At 38.7% G+C, this 20,828-nt stretch overlaps 1 protein-coding gene across 2 annotated transcripts in view; it reads left to right on the top strand.

The window, feature by feature from the left end:
* Med13l (mediator complex subunit 13L) overlaps window positions 1–20,828 on the top strand; it is a 199,022-nt gene that overhangs the window by 16,805 nt on the left and 161,389 nt on the right. For both annotated transcript variants that reach the window (XM_090320164.1, XM_090320163.1), the window contains exon 2: window positions 15,760–15,997. In XM_090320164.1, the coding sequence (XP_090176290.1) occupies window positions 15,760–15,997 (238 nt within the window). The remainder of the gene's footprint in view (window positions 1–15,759; window positions 15,998–20,828) is intronic.

Here is a 20,828-nt window from a genome sequence, read left to right as displayed (position 1 = left end):
CTTATTGATCTATAAAGCTATCAGAAGAAATTCTGATACCCAGTGTAACACTAAGCCAGTCTGCAACAACAGGAGATGCGTGAGCCTCAAGTACCATACTGCTGGTGATTCTTGCTAAGTGGGTTGGAGAAGTTGCAGTACCTTGTAGCTCCATACATATTGCTAATAAGAACAATGTTGATAAAATTTATATTTAAGAAAAAATTTAGGATAATCCACATAAAAGGGACCAGTGATGCCAGACTAGTACGGTTGGTAGACTAGGACGTTTGGCAGTCAGTGGGTGGTGGTTGAAGGTATGAATCCACTATTTTGGCAGAAAAGGAGCTCAGGATATTTAGGTTATCTGCTGTGGGCATAGAGAGAAACCTGATAAAGAAAATGGAGGAGAGGCAAAGTGGCCTCTCAGCCTTTGTGAAATCAGAGCTTTCTTTGGCAAATCTGCCTTGAGACTTTTTAAACAATTAGTTTTATATATGCAGATTTTGTCTGTATTTCAGGTCAGTGCTTTTTTTTTTTCTGGCAATCTTGGGACTGCCACTCAGGACTGGGCACTGTCCTTAGGCTTTCTGAAGGCTACTCTTCTACCATTTGAGCCACAGCACCACTTTCAGAGTTTTCTTTGTATGTGGTACCAAGGAATTGAACCCAGGGCTTTGTGCATGCTAGGCAAGCACTCTACCACTAGGCCACAATCCTGGCCCTAAGTGCTGTTTTTTTTTTTTTCTTTCTTTTTTTTCTTTTGGTTGGTCATGGGGCTCGAACTCAGGGCCTGGGCATTGTCCCTGAGCTCTTCAGCTCAAGGCTACCACCCTACCCCTTGAGCCACAGCACCACTGCCAGTTTTCTAGTGGTTAATTGGAGATAAGAGTCTCATAGTCTTAAGTGTCCAGGCTGGCTTTGAACTGAGATCTTCAGATCTCAGCCTTCTGTGTAGCTAGGATTACGGGCATGAGCCACCACGCCTGGCCCACAAAAATGTTTTTTAATGGATGCCTATTCCTCATTTTGATTTGGAGTTCTTTCTGTCACTTTCTGATTGTATATTACTGTTACCATCATTGAGAATAATTACTATGCCAAGTAATTTTTGCCTCACAAATTAGGAAAATTTCCATTTCTATCTTCATGTTCTGCCTCCTCCCTCCCTTGCTCCCTTTCTTTCTCCCTTTCTCCCTTTCTCCCTTTCTCCCTCTCTCCCTCTCTCCCTCTCTCCCTCTCTCCCTTCCTTCCTTCCTTCCTTGTTGCTCCCTATTCACTTCTCCATTTTTGAGCACATTCCTGCTCTCCTGTGCTCTGGAGTTTTCCTTCCTACAGCTGCACTATGACTTGACAGCACATTTTTCAGTTAAGCGCTGAAATGTACATATGCACTTCAGAACCTTTTCATGTAATCTCCTTGGTGTGGTGGGGACCCTCTCCAGTTGTTTTGAGTGCACTTACTGGCACAGCATGTACTATCCATTGTTGATTGCTGTAAATTCATTCAGCCTTCCCAGGTGGGCAGGCTTGGCTGCCCAGAAGCTAGAGTGTTGGTTTTCCTGCAGGTGTCATGTTTCCTTAATTTTCTACAACTGAGGTAGTACTAAGAAAATACAAAATATTTTCATGAAGATTTCTGAGAAATAGACATTGTAAAGAATTATCTATTGGAGTAGTTTAGCTACTCCAATAGATCTGATTTACCCAACACTTACATTCTTGTTAATGTGCGCATTTTTGTACTTGGCTATAATCACATAATACATACAATTCTTTATTCAGCTGCACTCACTAACATTTTCCATATGGTTACAATTTTCATAATTATAATGTTAATGGAAAGTAATTTCTTTTATAAATTTAATAAGAAATTACACAATTGTTCTCAGATTCAGGCAATATGGAAATGTCTAACAGAATATGAAGGCTCTTCTCTGTAGGACAGTAGCTATTGGTTGTTTTATTTTTTTTTATCATTACAGGATCTCTTCTTGTGTTTACACTTATTTTTGAGTGCCTATATCAGTGTGTGTGTGTGTGTGTGTGTGTGTGTGTATGTGTATGTGTACAGTTTCAAAACAGTTTCATTAATTGTTTATAAATGGAATTTATGAATCACACATGGAATAGTGGAAGAAGGAACACTGATTACCTAACAAAAGCTTAACAAAAGCCACTTATCAGTTTATGGAGTTCTGTCTTCACTCTTCTATTCTCTTTTAATTCCGTTCAGAGGTAACTCTTTTGCTATAATAGTTATTCATTGAATTATGTTTTTACAACTATAGTTCTTTGAAAGACATGCCAGTTTACATTTCTGTGGGCAATGTAAAACTCCCATTTCTTTTTTCCTTGCCTGTAATGAAACTACTCATTTTATATTCACTACTCCAAGCAAAAGTATCTTAGTGTTTTAATTTTCAATGTCTTGATTTTTAGTGAGATTATAAGCATCTTTTCATATGTATTAAGTACATAGAATTCTTCTGTGTTTTCTTTTTAACAAGTGTTTAATTTCTAAAAAGTCCCTTATCTAAATTTCCAGTCACTCACTAATAAGTATTTCAAGGCCAATCTCTACATGCTTTGTATATTTTCCCCTTAGAGCTTTTGCTGATCCCAAGAATTCTTTACTGTAGGCCTGGCCAGACTAATGCATTTTCCTTTATGAGGTAGATAGTCCTATTCCTGTGTTTCGGGTGAGACAACTGAAACAAGAAGTTTCAGTAACTTGTTCTAACTTCCCCAGGAGCCAGGTGTCTTTATTTAGAGCCTAAATTTTTAACCAGTGTATTTTGTTGTGTGCTGTCATTCTTCGCCTGTCTAAATCCTTCTAGGACTGCAGTAAACTCCTTCTGTCTTTTCAGACATTATCTGTCTCTTTCTTTTAAACTGAGTCTTTAAAAAATTAACATTGTAGATCATGTAATTTAGTGTAAGCATGAACCTAGAAACCACTGGAGCATAGATATTGGCCTGAGATTAATGGAGTGATAATACAGCTTATGTTTTTTAAAAGTTTCATCAGCGATTAATGGAGTAATAATGTAGCTTGAAAGTTCTTTCTTCAGATAGGGCAATAGATTTTTTTCCTTTCCTATTATAAGGGTATATTCCTAATTCAAAGAATCATTTAGAAAATAAAAAGAGTGGCCTATTGTTCTGATCAATTACTAGAGCAAGGTAAAAACCTACCTAAATGTATAATCTGAAAAACCCACTTAAATAAAAGGTCTTTTTTTTTTTTTTTTTAATGGTCTGAGACTGGCATTCAAACTCCTTACTTACTGCTTGCTTTAGTTCATTGGCTAGCACTCTACCACCTTCGCCATGCCTCCAACCACTTCTTGATTTTTGCCAGTCCTGGGGCTTGGTCCTGGGCTTTTTCCTCGGGCTTTTTCCTCAAGGCTAGCACTCTGCAACTTAAGCACCACTTCTGGCTTTTCTATGTATGTGGTACTGAGGAATAGAACCCTAGTCTTCATGCATGCCAGGCAAACCCTCTGCCACAAGACCTGGCCTTCCAACCACTTTCAATTAAAAAAAAAATCAGTTACTCAAATACATCTATATCACACACGATTTACTGTAGTAACAAATTCATGTGTTTTTAAAACATGGTTGAAATTATTTTTCTTCTTTTTTTAATAAGCTTGGGGGGAGGCATTTGAGAACTAGTGTGGTCATCAGACTTGACAACTTACTGCTTTATTATTCCATTATCTTTAGGTTAATCACCAGTAGCATGTAGTTGAAGATGATTGTTCAAACTCCAATTTAGGTATTCTAGATAAGGAGGAGGAAGAATTATATATTTTAAGAAAACTTCCAAAATGTTCCATAACTATGTCTAGCCATAATAAAGTTCCACACCATACATACTTTAGGAAAGCTGGAAAATGTCCTTTAAGAGGGCCTGCTATTATGCTCAACAATGTAAAATCTGTGGTTTTGTGGAGGTGGAACTTTCAAGTTTTGGTAGACATGTGCTATACAGAGAAAATACACATAATTCTGTTTATGATTTGTAAATGCAGTTGAGAAGCAGATCATCCTAATGTCACTAATGGAGCTCAGTAAAGGTTCCCAGAAATTCACGAGGATTCTTTATCTGCTAAAGATCTTAAGTCTAGCATTTATTTTTATTTTATTTATTTATTTATTTTTGTGTTGGTCATGGGGCTTGATGTCCACTTGGTCACTGTCCCTGAGCTCTTCAGCTCAAGACTACCACCCTACCCTTGAGCCAATCCCCACTTCCCGTTTTCTAGAGGTTAATTGGAGATAAGAGTCTCAGGTTCTTTTGTGCCTAGGCTGGCTTTGAATCTTGATCTTCAGATCTCAGCCTCCTGAGTAGCTAGGATGACAGGCATGAGCCACCATGCTCAGCATTCACTTCTTAAATATATTTATATTTGTTTTATTGCTTCACAAATATTTACTCCTGAGTGTTTCATGAACATTTGAAAAAATGTGTTCCTTTGGTGTAATGTTTTATAAAATGGCAGTTTGACATTGTTGGTTGGTATTTTATGTATCCTTATTTTCTGTTTACTTGTTCTATTTATGAATAAGTTATTAAAGTCTCCACTAATTCTAGGCTTATGATTTTCATTTTTGATGTTTTTGCTTCCATATTTGTCTTTTTAAAGAAATGACATGTAGCATGCGTGAGAGAGAGAGAGAGAGAGAGAGAGAGAGAGAGAGAGAGAGAGAGAGAGAGAGAGAGAGAGAGAGATGGGGTTTGAACTCGGGGATGGGGTGCTGTCCCTGAGCTTTTGCTCAAGACCAGCGCTCTACCACTTGAGTAGCAGCTCCACTTCTATTTTTTTTTGGTGGTTAATTGGAACTACTTTTGTATACTGCCTGGCTTGAGCCACTGGTGCCCCAGGCCAGAGTGTCTTTCTAAAGGAAACCCTACCCGATCTTTCCTCCCAGAGATAATTATCTTATTTCTGATTATTTACTCTCCAAAAATTTCAATGGCTTTTTTTTTTTTTTGGTGCCAGTCCTGGGGTTTGAACTCAGAACCTGGGCAGTCCTTAAACTTTTTTTTGCTCAAGGCTAGCACTATTACCACTTCCAGCTTCTTCTCCTCCTCCTCCTCTTCTTCCTTCCTGTAATGTACTGGCAATACGGACTTTTCTGTCCAGGCTGGCTTTGAACTACAAGCCTCAGCTCTCAACCTTCTGAATAACTAGGATATGATGGCAGGCATGTGCCATCAGCACCCAGCCTGCTTCAGCATTTGTAGGAACCATCTCATTTGTTTTCCTTTTAGAGGGATACAGGGCTGTACTGCTTGTTCTCCTGTGTATGAAAACAGTAGTTTCATGTTTTGTTCAATTTCAGTTTATCTGTGGTTGGACGACAATTCTGGTGCTTCTTATTTATATATACAGGTCTCATTTGCCCATGGCAAATCTTAGTTCAGAGGTCAGGAAAACCAGTATGTAATTATTTCAGGCTGTAGTCCATTGAGTATCAGGTACAAGGCTGTGATTGTAGTGTGAAAACAGCCATACATGGCATGTAAATAAATGAGCATAGTATATACTAGTAAAATTTCATTACAAGAACAGTCTATAGATTACTGACCTCTTGCCAGCTGACTGAAAAACAAATGATATTAACACTATGAAATCTTGTTAGAAAGAATCTGTGAAACTCATAAAGTTCCAAAGGAACCTTAAAAACCTTGTCCACCTAGCACTTGATATTGAAAGCTGTTTTGCAGTATCTTTATCTAATATTGACTTGCTTCTCCTTAACCTCCTATAACAATGATTGACTCTCAGTCAGGAATTTTTATCCTCCAGGGAACTTCTAACTGTTGTTGTTTTAATCAGTTTTTCCATTTGGTTCATTGTTACCACTTGGGACTGTGCTGAGGAAATCTAATTAATCTTCCCCATCAGTCTTTCATATAATAGAAGACTTAAATAATTTCAGAATCTTAAGTACTAATTAAGTTCATTCAACTGTTTTTTTTTAAATCCTATTCTATTTTTACTTCCATGTTAATTTGCATGAAAGAACTGTACATGAGGCCAGATAGCCTCTAGCCATATACAGTGTTGAGATTTCTTCAGCACCCTAGTCTTTCACTTGTTAATTTGTTCCATTTTATAGTAATCAGCTAGAAGCTGAAGGTATATAGTAACTTGTGAGTTTGTATCTGTGTTATGGGATCTAGATACTGTACTTAGCAGCCTCTGAGAGAGTAACCAGTCCTGGCCAGCAGCAAAACTGATGGTAGAGAAGTTTGAGCAGAGTCAAATGGGAAGGGAGGCATGCCTTCTGGGAGTATATTTTAGCCCAGTGAGATTTTAAGACTTGAAAGTGGAGAGGAGAACCAGGCAGCAATATATAATTAGTTTGTGCTGGTCTTGAGTTCAGGGCCTGGGCACCTTCCCAAAGCTCAAGTCTAAAATTTTACCTACCACTTGAGGCATAGCTGCAATTGTGGCTTTTTGGTGGTTAATTGAAGATGGGTCTTTCACAGACTTTCCTGCCCAGGCTGGCTTTGAACTGCAGATCTACACATCTCAGTCTCCTGAGTAGCTAGGATTATAGATGTGCCCTGCCAGTAGACACTGACCAACAAAACAAATGCCAAATTACCTTTTGGTTTTTGCATTATGATATGATTTACCTAACACTACATTGTTCTAGGAATAGTTTTTGAATATAAAATGATGTTTGTGAATACTTAATATCATTAGTAACTTCACTAATTGTATTTCTTTACCACATATTGATTAGTCTTGTTTAAATGTTACTCCTTTTCACTTTCATGGCTTATTTACATAAAGAAATAGTTCTACATTTTTTTTTTTTGTGGGGGGGCGTCAGCCATGGGACTTGAACTCTGGGCCTGGGCCTCTCCCTGAGCTCTTCAGCTCAAGGCTACCACCCTACCCCTTGAGCCACAGGGCCACTTCGGGTTTTCTGGTGGTTAATTGGAGATAAGAGTTTAGTGCCCGTGCTACCTTTGAACCATGATCCTCAGGTCTCAGCATCCTGAGTAACTGGGGTTACAAGCATGAGCTACTGCACCCAGTTCTACATGGTTTTTAAGACTAGCATTCCTTTTTCTTGGTCTTTATATTATCTTCTTTGGAGGCTAGTACCTTCACTGCATTTAAACATTTTTTTAAGAATATAATTTAAGCCGGGGGCAGTGGCTCACGCCTGTAATCCTAACTACTCAGGAGGCTGGGATCTGAGGATCAAGGTTCAAAGCCAGCTCTGGCACAAAAAGGACCTGAGACTTTTTTTTTTTGCCAGTCCTGGGCTGGAGCTCAGGGCCTGAGTACTGTCCTTGGACTTTCTCAAGGCTAGAGCTCTACCACTTGAACCTCAGCACCATTCCCTGCTTTTTTCTATGTACGTGGTACCCGAACCCGGGTCTTCATGCATGCTAGGCAAGCACTCAATCACTAGGCCAAACTTCCGGCCCTGACCTGAGACTCTTACCTTCAGTTAACCCCTAGAAAATGGGAAGTGGGGCTTGGTTCTAGGGTAGGGCCGTAGCCTTGAACTGAAGAACTCAGGGACAAAACCCAGGCCCGGGGGTAGGACAGTAGCCTTGAGCTGGAGTTCAGTGACAGCACACAGGAGGAGTTCAAGCCCTATGACCCACCAAAAAAAAAAAAAATATATATATATATATATCATTTAATTATTATTATTTTGCCAGTCCTGGGCCTTCAGCTCAGAGCCTCAGCACTGTCCTTGGGCAAAACCTCAAAGCTAGAGTTCTACCACTTAAGCCACAGAACCATTTCTGGCTTTTTCTATGTATATGTGGTACCGAGGAATTGAACCCTGGCCTTCATACAATGCTATGCAATCACTTTACCACTAGGCCAAACTCTCCCGGTCCAACTATTATTATTATTATTTTTTATGTAGTACTGAGGAATTGAACCTAGGGTCTTGTGTGCTAGACAAGTACTCTACCACTAAAGCCACATTTTCAGCTGCTCTTCAGTGGGTTTTGTTATGTTGATTGTTACTTGTTTCTAAACCCTAAATTAATAGTTTTCTAGAGCTTCCACTATGAAGATAAGGATTTAGCTCAATCTCTGTGCCTCCTACAAAGCAAATGTACCTTTTCATCTTTTTTTTTAAACCAAAATAGTTTTAATTTGAGTTGGCTCAAAATTCAGTGTTAGCATTACTTTGATCATGTTAATATCCATTACTAAACTCTTAATTCTTGTTTTCTATATAACTCAAAATACTATGGCTATTACATTTTTACTGTTTTCTTTATGTATCTTGACCCACTTGTACCCCAATTATTTGCCTGTATGTTTGAAATTCCCTTAAAGCTCTCAGTTAAATCGGGTACATTATTAGTTTCAGCTCCCTGATAGAGATTTTCCTGGAGCCACCTGACATGTTACAATCAGATTGATAGACATAGCAAATTGGATTACAGTAGGGATTTCATTTTTTCTCCCAGTTGTAGGACTTGAACTCAGACTTGGGCACTGTCCCTGAACCTCTTTGTGCTCAAGGCTAGCACTCTACCACTTGTGCCACTGTGCCATTTCCAGTTTTAGAGTGGCTAATTGGAAATAAGAGTCTCATGGGTACTTAGCTTCCCAGGCTGGCTTTGACTGAGTACCTCAGTTCTTACCCTCCTGAATAGCTAGGATTATAGATGTAACCTGCCAGTCCCTGGCAGTAGTATTATTTTTAAGGATCTACCTGTTTAAAAGCGTCTTTATTATTTCCATGTTTGATTATTTAGACTAGGATAATCTGGTTTGGTTGTAATTCTTCAGAATGCTGGAGTTAATTGCAGTTTGCCTTGTTTCTGTGTTGCTATTGATGAGTCAGAAAGTTTTCTGATTCTTTGTGTATAACCTTTTTTTCTTTTACTATATAGAGGATGAGAAGAATGTGTCTCTTCCTCTTTCTCCCTCCCTCCCTCCTCGCAGTATTATAAAAGTTTATAGTAATAGGCCTGTAAGTCTTTTTTAAACTCATTGTTACTTATTTATTTATTGCCAGTCATGGGGCTTGGATTGTGGACCTAGGCACTATCCCTGAGCTCTTCAGTTCAAGGCTGCCGCCCTACCCTTGAGCCAAGCTCCACATCCAGTTTTCTAGAGGTTAATTGGAGATAAGAGTCTCAGATTTTTTGTGCCTAGGCTGGCTTTGAACCTTGATCCACAGATCTCAGCCTCCTGAGTAGCTAGGATTACAGGCTTGAGCCACTGCACCCAGCTATTCCCTCCCTCCCTCCTTCCCTCCCTCCCTTCCTCCCCCCCTTTGTCTCCCTTTCTCCCTTCCTCCCTCCCCCCCCCCCCCACTTTTCTTTCCTTCTTTCTTTCCATAGGGCTTGAACTTGGCCTGGAAACTGTCCCTGAGCTCTTCAGCTCAAGGCTACCACCCTACCCTTGAGCCTGGATGTTGTCCCTGAGTTCTTCAGCTCAAGGCTAAGGCCCTACCCCAGAGCCAACCCCCACTTCCTGTTTTCTAGGGATTAATTGAAGGTAAGAGTCTCAGGTCCCTTTTAGACTGGCTCTGAACCTTGAACCTCATATCTCAGCTTCCTCTGTAGCTAGGATTACAGGCATGAACCACTGTGCCCAGCATCCTCCTATCTTTCTATTGTGCTGGTGGTTCTGGAGCTTGAACTCAGGGTCTGTGTGCTGTTCCTGAGCTATTTTTGCCCAAAGCTCATGTTCTACTTCTAGCTTTCTGGTAGTTAATTGGAGATGAGCCTCATAGACTTTCCTATCCAGGCTGGCTTTGAACCATCACCCTCAGATCCTGGGTTCGAGTAGTTTAGGATTACAGGTGTGAGCCACTGGGGCCTGGCATTATGTTTTAACAGAAGCTTGCTGTTCTGTGTGACTTTGTTTACTTCTTGTGATTTCCCCAGTGACTTAATATGTTTATTTTATTTTCTTGATTCTGCTGGAGTAACAATGGTTCACAGGAGGAGGGAGGTTAGGCAGACTTGGAATTTCCTATGACATTCATGTTTTAATGTTTCCCTAAAGCCCTCCCTTACTATGCTAGGGATTGAATCCAGAGCTTCTTGTGCTAGTGGTAGGTGAACATTGCACCACTTTCTGTACATACTTGGCCCAGCACTTTTCTTGAAATTCTGAGTTATCTTCTGGCAGCTCTTTGCACTGATCCTTCTAAGGCATAATAAGGATTTCATCTCATTTACAAGTTGCTTTAGTGAGTGGGATGTAATTAGCTTGAGCCAGGAGTCTTGAATTCATTTATAGTATCTAGGTCACCCCTATCACTTTACAGCTTCTGAAGCAGTGGTGCCTTGAAGTGGAGTAGATTTCCTAACATCATATAGGTAAATTGTTGAAAAACCAGGCCTAGAACCTATATCTCTTGGCCTGTAGCTGGTGTTCTTTCTATAATGATACTACACCCTAGCAAAATTCTTACTAGCACATCTGTTAATTTTAGTTTTATCTCTGAGATGCCATGTTTAAAGTGTATGTTGTTGGTCACAAGGGATCTGGTTGTGAGATATTGTAAATAAATGATCTCCATTGATACAACTTATTTCCAACATACTGTACTTTCTAAAGAATGGGGCAATAAGAATATATATGTTTTATTTAAATCACATTTATGTTAGGAAGTTCATTTATCCCGCTTCTGTCGTAATTATTTAATTAGCACAGTCTGAATTTACTATGGCTGCCTTTTGTTTATAGCAGTTCAGTTCAATTTTCAGAGAATCCTGACTGCCTGAGTAACAGATGTCAGCCGTTTCTATGTTTCCCTTTTGCCTCTCTTGTTACTATATTCTCTAAGAATTCCTGTAGGTTCTTATCTTACAGTGATTACACGTACAAAGCATATATATGATTATCTGAAATTAAGTCTATTCATGGGATGGTGTGGGCAGCTATACTAATTTTCTTTGGTACCTAAAGAAGACTAAAGATTCATGAACTTTCTTAAATTAGAAAGCATGGACATGAGCTTTAGTCATTGCTAAACTGAGTTGATGACAGTTTGTTTGTACTGTTTATTTTATAATCCTTAAGAGCTAATTGTTACCATTAGCCTGTGAAGCAGCATGGCAAAAATGGAAAGAATGTATGCTTTAATCTCAGTTATGGTTTAAATCTAGTTATACTTGCTATCTACCATTTTCCATCCTTATGGCTATTTAATCTTTTTTGAGTTTTAATTTCTTTAACTGGTTGTGAAGATCACGAATTATATACAAAGACCCGAATACTTAGTCTTAGAAATTTAGTATGAAGACTTCAGTGTGGTGTCTGATACTAGTAGGTAGTTGCTTAATAATATGCTATTGTATATATGTGTATATTACTGCTTTTGTTCTTTGTATACTTTAATTTCATCCTTTTGATTCTATTTTTATTTTTTTTATTGCCAGTCCTGGGCTTGAGCTCAAGGCCTGAGCACTGTCCTTGGATTTTTCTCAAGGCTAGAGCTCTACCACTTGAGCCTCAGCATCACTTCCGGCTTTTTTAAAGTATGTGGTACCAAGGGATCGAACCCGGGTCTTCATACATCCCAGGCAAGCACTCTACAACTAGGCCAAATTCCAGCCCATTGATTCTATTTTTAAAACTGTAATTTAATACCTAATTGTAGTTATGAATTTATCTCTTTGAATTAAGTGCACATTTGAGATAATTTGAATGTAAAATACTTTAATTAAAGAAATTTGGATTTTAGAAATACAAGTTGTTACAATCTAACAGTTCTTTTTTTGTTGTTGTTGTTATTGGTCATGGGGCTTGAACTTGTCCTGGGCACTGTCCCTGAGCTCTTCAACTCAAGGCTACTGCCCTCCCCTTGGGCCAAGCTCCACTTCCCATTTTCTAGAGGTTAATTGGAGATAAGAGTTTCAGGTCCTTTTGCTGCCTTGGCTGGCTTTGAACCTTGATCCTCAGATTCTAGTTTCTGAGTAGCTAGGATTTACAGGCGTGAGTTACCCTGCCTGGCACAATTTAACAGTTCTTGTTAATTGTGAGGCCTTAGCTTCAAACTGTAATAACCCTTCCCCAACCCCTGAGGGAGTTGGGGACGAGGAGAATTGATCTTTCTTTTTTTTTTTTTTTTTTTTTTGGCAGTCCTGGGCTTGAGCACTGTCCTTGGACTTTCTCAAGGCTAGAGCTCTACCACTTGAGCCTCAGCACCACTTCGGCTTTTTTTTCTATGTATGTGGTACCAAGGAATCGAACCCGGGTCTTCATGCATGCTAGGCAAGCACTTTAACCACTAGGCCAAACTCCCGGCTCGAGAATTGATCTTTCTGAGACACTTTTCCTCACTAGGGAGACAAGGTTGGTCTCAAACTCAGGATCTTGTTTCAGCCTCTTGAGTGATATAATGACAGTAATGAGCTCACCATACCTGGCCTTGATTTTTTTTTTTTTTTACAAAATGGTCATGGTATATGATGACATTTTACTCTAGAATACAAGTTTATGATGGAATACAAGTTTATGAATACTTGCATCAATGATTTCAATAACATTAAGTTGTCTTTCTCATGAGACATTAATTCGAAATTTAAAGCTAAGTCTCAAGGATATCCATTTAATACTTATCCTTACTAGGCTTGATTGGTATTTCAGTGTTAGTTTTCCAGTGAAGTTTGATATAATGATTTTTAGCTTTAAAATACAGGAAATTGTTTATTTATTTACTTTTAAATAATAGAGCCAGGCTCTGGTGGCTCATGCCTCTGTAATCCTAGCTATACCTAAAGCTGAGATCTGAGGATCAAGGTTCAGAGACAGCTTATGCAGGAAACTCCTTGAGAGTCTTTATTTCCAACTAACTACTCAAAAACCAGAAGTAGCCCAGTGTGGTAAAGCGCTAGCTAGTATTGAGCACAAAAACTCAGGGACAGTGCCCAGGCTGTTAAAGCCCCATGATTGACCAAAATTTTTGGTCATTTTTCATCTTTTGACTGAATTATAAAACTATTAAGTTTGTGGTTGTGTGGTTACTAAACTTGCACTTGTAATATATCACTTGCTGGAACAACTTTGTACTGAACATGGAGCAGGTGGCAGTGGTTTACCTTTGCTACTGTGATCACAGCAGAACTGCTAGAAAGTTAATAGAAATGCCAGGATTGGGAAACCATCTTGAATCAAAGCCAGATATTTTGTTTGCTGATGTGTTGGATGTTATAGCATTATAGTGAGTAAATTTCTGTACTTGAATTTACTTGGAGGTTGGATACATGTGATGTTTATTCTATGTGCCTTAGTTTTTCCAACCCTTTAAAGATGGCTAATGTCATTCCTATGATCATATTTATTGTTATATTTGTATTCCTTCTTTTGCTTCCAACCAAAGTTCTTAGGCACAGAACACTATTACTTAGATGATAATATCTTTTGGATAGGTTTTTTTTTTTTTTCTTTTGGTTGTCAGTCATGGGGCTTGAAATCTAGGCCTGAGTGCTATCCCTAAGCTCCTCAGCTCAAGGCTATCGCTCTACCACATGAGCCACAGCACCATTTCTGGTTTTCTAGTGGTGAAGCGGAGATGAGCATCTCAAGGACTTCCATGTTGGGGCTGACTTTGAACAGTTACCAACAAATCTCAGCCTCCTGAGAAGCTAGGATTATAGGCATGATCCACCAGTTTTTTTTTTTTTTGCCAGTCCTGGGCCTTGAACTCAAGGCCTGAGCACTGTCCTTGGGCTTTCTCAAGGCTGGAGTTCTACCACTTTAACCACTGCACCATTTCCGGCCTTTTTCCCCTATATATGTGGTACTGAGGAATTGAACCAGGGTCTTCGTGCATGCTAGGCAAGCACTCTACCACTAGGTCAAACTCCTGGCCCATCCACCAGTTTTTTTTAAAAACCTGTTTTGTTATTTCATTTCCTTTTTGGACATTTATTTTAAAATTAATGTTAGACTTTCTCATTAAAACAGATAGACATGTTTGTGGAAACAAAGGAATTTCTATGATAGAAAAATAGACAACATTACAAGTCAAAGTTAAAGAAATAATTAGTACCATTTACTAGTATGATGATAGTTTGTGTTTGCTGTGTGTCAAGTAGTCTTTTATATAAACATAGTAATTACATATAACCTTTACACCTTTTACATAAACATAGTAATTACATATAACCTTCATACTTACTCCTATATACTTTGAATTATCTTTGGGTTACTCATGTTTAATACTGTAAAGTCCTTTGTAAATAGTTGTGATATTTTATTGTTTGGGAAAGAAGGTCTCACTTGTTGAGTATAGACAGCTATTTTTTCCCTAACATGTTTGATGTGTAGTTTGTGGAATCCAGGTATGTTGAAGTAGTAGTAACATTTATCCCAAATCTTAAACGGGTTATTTGGTATGAAAGATTTAACAAATTATAATAATTATAATAGGGAAGAAGTAGGAAATTGTTCAGTTCTTACTGGGTGCTTAAGTTACATTTTCTTCAAATATTGAATAGACTATTATGCAAACTTTTTTTTTGGCAGTCCTGGGGCTTGAACTTAGGCTCTGGGCATTGTCCTTAGACACTTTTTGCTCAAGGCTAACACCCTGCCACTTGAGCCACAGCACCACTTATGCTTTTTTGAGTTTGGGATGCCAAGGAATTGAACTCAGGGATTTGTGAATGCTAAGCGAGTACTCTATCACTAGGCTATGCACATGGCCTTAAGACTTTTTTGGTGCCAGTCCTGGGGCTGGAACTCAGGGCCTAGCACTGTCCTTGGGCTTTCTCAGGGCTAGAGCTCTACCACTTAAGCTACAGTTTTTTCCAGCTTTTTCTTTGTATGTGGTACTGTGTACTCTACCACTAGGCCAAACTCCTGGCTCCTAAAACTTGTTTTTGAAGAGTAGTAAGTGTTAAACAAGGTTATAAAATTATCCAGTATGGTTTCAAAAAACACACACACCAAAAAGAAAAAAAAAAGAAAAAACCAGAAATAACATATGATAATTATTTCTGGTATGTTAATAATGAATTAGTTTAGAAATTTTTGGTTTGTTGTGCCTGTGATTTTTTACTCAAGCCTAGCACACTGCAACTTGAGCTACAGCTCCACTTCTGGCTTTGTTTTATAGTTTTCTTCCTAAATAGCCTTTTGGTGTGCATGATAAGATGGTATGATACTGCATGTTAACTGCTTCCCTGATTGAAAAGGATCTAAACTGAATGGGAAGAAATTGAAAAAAACCTTTGAAAGAAAACATTTTGCTTCTACAGGTTGATGAGTATCCCTTATCTAAAGTGTGTGGGACCCGAAGTGTTTCAGATTTGAAAACCTTTTAAATTCTGGACTGTTTGTGTATACTTTAGTAACATGATGCTTTGAAGCTTGGGTTTGGGAATATTTTACATTGTGGATGTTTGGATTAGGTAGGGATGCTCAAACTGTGCACATATTTTAAAACTCTTGCCTTATTTTTCAGTATAATTTATGAGTTGAATAAGGAGTAATGCAGAAAATACTGTATAGGGAGAGTTTATAGTAAGTGTTTAAGTAAATAAAATGATTTAATAGTAAATAAGATTATCAACGATGTAGAAACCATCATGGAAATGAACTCCTCCTACCCTCCAAATGAAGAAAGGTGGATGTACATTTTTCCCTGGGAAAACTCTTATGCTGTTAATTTTTATGTGTTTATTTATTTACTTATTTTTTTTTTTTTTAGCAAATTGGCTTTTCTCCCTCGATGTTGGTTACAGTAGCCTGTAAGTAAAAGGAAAAATGAAAACCATTGATTGCATTTTCTTGTCTTTTCTAGGCTGAACTCACGGGGATCAAATGGCGTAGGTACAATTTTGGAGGTCATGGGGACTGTGGACCCATAATTTCAGCCCCAGCCCAGGATGACCCAATCCTGTTAAGTTTCATCCGCTGTCTGCAAGCCAACCTGCTGTGTGTATGGCGTCGTGATGTCAAACCAGACTGCAAAGAGTTATGGATATTCTGGTGGGGAGATGAACCCAACCTAGTGGGTGTGATACATCATGAGCTGCAGGGTAAGGATTTTTATTTTTTCTCCTTAAAAATTATTTCCATCCTATTTCCTGGAACCAGTGGTAAATTGTGAAAAATTTGAGAGACTTGCTTAAAAGAAGGATCCTGGGTTTAATATTGGGTGCCTGGCTGGGCAGGGTGGCTCATACCTGTAATCCTAACTACTCTGGAGGCTGAGATCTGAGGATCAAGGTTTAAACCCAGCCTGGGAACAAAAGGACCTAAGACTCTTCTCCAATTAACCTCTAGAAAATGGGAAGTGGGGCTTGGCTCAAGGGTAGGGCAGTAATCTTGAGCTGAAGAGCTCAGGGACAGTGCCCAGGCTGAGTTCCAGCCCCATGACCCACAAAAAAAAAGGAGAGGGGGTTCTGTCAAAAGGAACATCCCCACGCTTATCCTTTTTCTTTCTGCTCCCATTTTCCTTTCTTATTTTCTTTTCCTTTCTCAGCTTTGTTGAGAATTAGAACCTTGTAAAACCACTATTGTTAAAGGATATTATTTGTGTCCATTTGGGTACGTGGTGTGGAAACAAGCTGCAATCCACTGTTTTCAAATACTAGTAAATTGCGAGTAATTAGCAGGACAGTGATATGGAAATATAATAAGGGAATGTAATACAAGCTTTCTTAGACAAAATGATGAGATGGTATTGGTTAGATTAATTACTATATAGGATCTTAATACATTTTCCCTTGCTTTGTTCTTACATTTTATGTAAATTGGCTCCATTTTAACTTCAGATTGTATCTGGTATCTGAAAACTTCAAATGAACATAAAAGCCTCATTATTCAAAGGTGCTTTTTTTTTTTTTTGCCAGTCATGGGGCTTGAACCTAGGGCCTGAGTACTGTCTTTGGACTTTTTCTCTACCACTTGAGCCACAGCACCACTTCCAGCTTTTTTTCTATGTATGTGGTACTGAGGAATCAAACCCGGGTCTTCGTACATGCTAGGCAAGCCCTCTACCACTAGGCCAAACTCCCGGCCCCCCAGGGTGCTTTTTAAGTACATGTTGTAACCAGAAAACTTTTATTAATAGTACTTGGCTTTTTTGTTTTGTTTTGTTTTTTGTGGGTCATGGGGATTGAACTCTGGGCCTGGGTGTCCTCCCTGAGCTCTAGGCTACTGCCCTACCCTTCAACCACAGCCTGACTTTTAGTGATTAATTGGAGATAAGAGTCTCAAGGTCTCTTAGTGCCTGAGCTGGGGACAGACTTTGTACCTAGATCCTCAGATCTCAACCTCCAGAGTAGCTAGGGTTACAGGCATGAGCCACCATGCCTGGCTTAGTATTTTACTTTTTTTTTTTGGTAGTTCATGGGGTTTGAACTCAGCCTGGGCACTGTCCCTGAGCTCTTCAGCTCAAGACTACCACTCTAACCTTGAGCCAAGCCCCACTTCGCATTTTCTAGAGGTTAATTGGAGATAAGAGTCTTAAGTCCTTTTGTGCCTGGGCTGGCTTTCAACCTTGATCCTCAGATCTCAGCCTCCTGAGTAGCTAGGATTACAGGCGTGAGCCACTGAGCCCAGCAGTGTTTGACTCTTTAGTAAAGTTTTTTTTTAATCCCTTTACAGAACACTTTCTATGTAGCATTCAATGCAATTCTTGTAAATCAAGACTACTTCCAATTTTTATTTTATTTTATTTTCAAATTAATTTTATTTTTGGAGTTTTAGAGCCAGGAACTCATAACTCATGCTGGCCTGGATTTCTCTGTATTCTTGTGTTAGCCTCTTGAGTGTCAGAATTTGAGGTATGTTCCATCATTCCTGGCTTTGATTCCAATCTTTATTTAAGAATGTTGACGCCTCTTAATTTAGTGTCCCATGGCTAATTTTTATTTTTTCCAAAGTACCCATTGATTTGTAGTTGAAAAAATTCAATGTTTAAGTCATTTTTGGCTGTTATTAATTTTTTCTTTTGCCAGTCCTGGGCTTGAGCTCAGGGCCTGAGCACTGTCCTTGGACTTTCTCAAGGCTAGAGCTCTACCACTTGAGCCTCAGCACCACTTCTGGCTTTTTTTCTATGTATGTGGTATTGGGGAATCGAACCGGGGTCCTTGTGCAAGCATTCTACCACTGGCCCAAACTCCCCTGTTACTAATTTTTAAAGGAAGGAGAAAACTAATTTTAATGTCTCTCTGTGGTCTGTTCTAAAAGTTATAAATGTTCCTATAAAATTTTCTTCTTTGAAGCCCTTTCCTTTTGTGCGTGCGTGCGTGCGTGTGTGTGTGTGTGTGGCCAGTGATAACTGCTGTCATAGCTGCAGCTAGGGGATGTACACCACAGTGGACTATTGAACCATTTCTTCAACTCACATCTTTCTCCTGGTACTTATAGGGGGTGTGAACTAAATAAATACAAAGGCATAGTCTGGGAGAGGTGGTTTTCTTAGCTGCTAATTGTCAAAATCTCAGTGGGTCACCTATTCAGTCACCTATTCAGTGGGTGATTCAGGGAGGACTAGTCTTAGAGCATCTAGATTTTGAATTTTTGATACTGGGCTTGAAACCTGTGCACTGTTCCTGAGCTTTTTTTCTCAAGGGTAGCTAGTGATATGTCACTTGAGCCCTAGTTAGACTTCTGACTTTTTTGGTGCTTAATTTTTAATTGGAGATATGGTCCTTGTGGACTTTTTCTGCCTGAGCTGGCTTTGAATCATGATACTCAGATCTCAGCCTTCTGAGTAGGCAGGATTATAGACATTAGGTGCTGGCAGCTAGCAGAACAGCTAGGACCCTCTCCCCTACTAGGCCAGACTTCCTGCCCCGGACATCTACGGTTTTAATCAGGATTTTTAACCTAAGATGCCTCCTGGAAGTTACTTAAGGGCATTCATTTGTTCCTTTCAAAATCACATCATCCCTGCATATAGCAGAATGCAGCTTTTTTATTTTTATTCTTTGGTCTTAGTTTGTTTTAGACTGTTTATGACCCTCACCTTCCATTCTTTTATTCCATTGTGATCCCCTATGTTTTAACATTTGTCAGCTCAAATCATAATTATATAATGATGAAGAAACCAAACTCAACTGTATAGGCTTAATTGATGTAGAAGTGTATTTATCCTTTAGAAAATTATCACTGCTGTTTGGAATAACTTAAGTTATATTATTTCTCATGAACTTTTCTGCTGAATTAAAAAGAAGGATATAGGCTATTTAAAATGTTCATAATTATTTTAGATTTAGTTTTAATCTTTAAGATTTTATTAACACTGATTTTAATATCATATTTCAAATGTCATGTTTAACAAACAAGTATTCAAGAAGGGAATATATGCAATCACTGGCACTTAGATTTTAGAACATAATTAAAATTAAGCTGAGTCTTTGTATGTCATAGATACATATTAATCTATATAATAAAACATGTCTATAGAGTATATATTCCATCACAGATTTTTTAGCTATGTTCCTATCTCCAAGACCATATCCATAACCTTGGGTACCCAAATATTGAGTCATTGCTCTTGTATTGTTTGGATCTAATATCCACATATTAAGGATACCATGCGCCTTCTGTTCCTTTGGTCTTGACTTAATCTCACTCAACATGATTCACTCTGGTTTCATCCACTTCCCAGCATTATTTTATCTTATCTTGTCTGTTGGCAATATATAATTCCATTTTATATATATACCACATTTTTTTGTATCCATTCATCTACAGTAGGGCATCTGGGTTGTGTCTGTTGCTTGGCTATTGTGGATAGTGCAGAGATGAATATGGCTGAGCACGTGTCCTTATCAATCCTGGGTTATGATGCTCAGGGTAGATGTCCAGGAGTGATATCGCAGGATCTTAGGGAAAGTCTATTTTCAGTTTTTTAGAAACCTCCAAACTGCCTTCCAGAGTGGCTGTACTAGTTTATGTTTCCACCAGCAGTGCAGTAGAGTTCCCCTTTTTCACAACCCTGCCAGCATTTGTCATTGTTTGAGTTCAGAATATTGGCCATTCTAATTGGGGTAAGGTGGTGTCTTAGGGTTGTTTTTATTTGCATTTCCTTTATGACCATGGATGATGAGCATTTTCTGTGTTTTTATTTTATTTTTCACCATTTTAACCTCATCTTTTGATTAGTCTCTCTTTAGTTCCCTTGCCCATTTAGTGATTGGTTTGTTGGGTTGGGAGGGAGGGGAATTAGTTTCTTAAACATTTGTCTGATGTATTATTGGTTAAAAAATCTTTTCCCAGTTGGTTTGGATGTCTTTCTACTTTAGTAGCTATGCTTTTTTTTTTTTTTTTTTTTTTTTTTTTTTTGCCAATCCTGGGCTTGAGCTCAGGGCTTGAGCACTGTCCTTGGACTTTCTCAAGGCTAGCACTCTACCACTTGAGCCTCAGCACCACTTCCGGCTTTTTGCTATGTATGTGGGGTACCTGGGAATCGAACCCAGGTCTTCGTGCATGCTAGGCAAGCACTCTACCATTAGGCCAAACTCCCAGCCCCAAAGTAGCTATGCTTTTATCTGTACAGAAACTTTTTATTTTTAGGTAGTCCTATTTGTCAAGTCTCTCCAATCTGTTGTGACCCTGGGACTCTGTTCAGGAAGTTTTTGCCTATGCCTATGAGTTCCAGTATCTCTCCTCCTCTATAGTAGCTTTAACTATTTTTTAGAAAATAAGCAAAGATTGACTTTTTAAAAACAAATCACAGAAATACTATATTTTAATTAGAAATTTAAAAAAAAATCACAAAGAACCACCAAATGAAGAGAGAACACAGAACTAATCCTCATCTAAAAGCAAGAGTTGTTAAAAATTAGCATGTATTAGTTGCATGGTGGGAGGGAGAGTTCTGTTTTGTTGTTTTTACACATGTAAACATGGTAT

The sequence above is a fragment of the Megascapheus bottae genome, chromosome 28 (genome assembly GCF_031878675.1).
Source record: "Megascapheus bottae isolate mThoBot1 chromosome 28, mThoBot2.hap1, whole genome shotgun sequence".
Lineage (NCBI taxonomy): Eukaryota > Metazoa > Chordata > Mammalia > Rodentia > Geomyidae > Megascapheus > Megascapheus bottae.
Note: the sequence above shows the minus strand (reverse complement) of the source record. Positions and strands in the feature narration are given on the sequence as shown.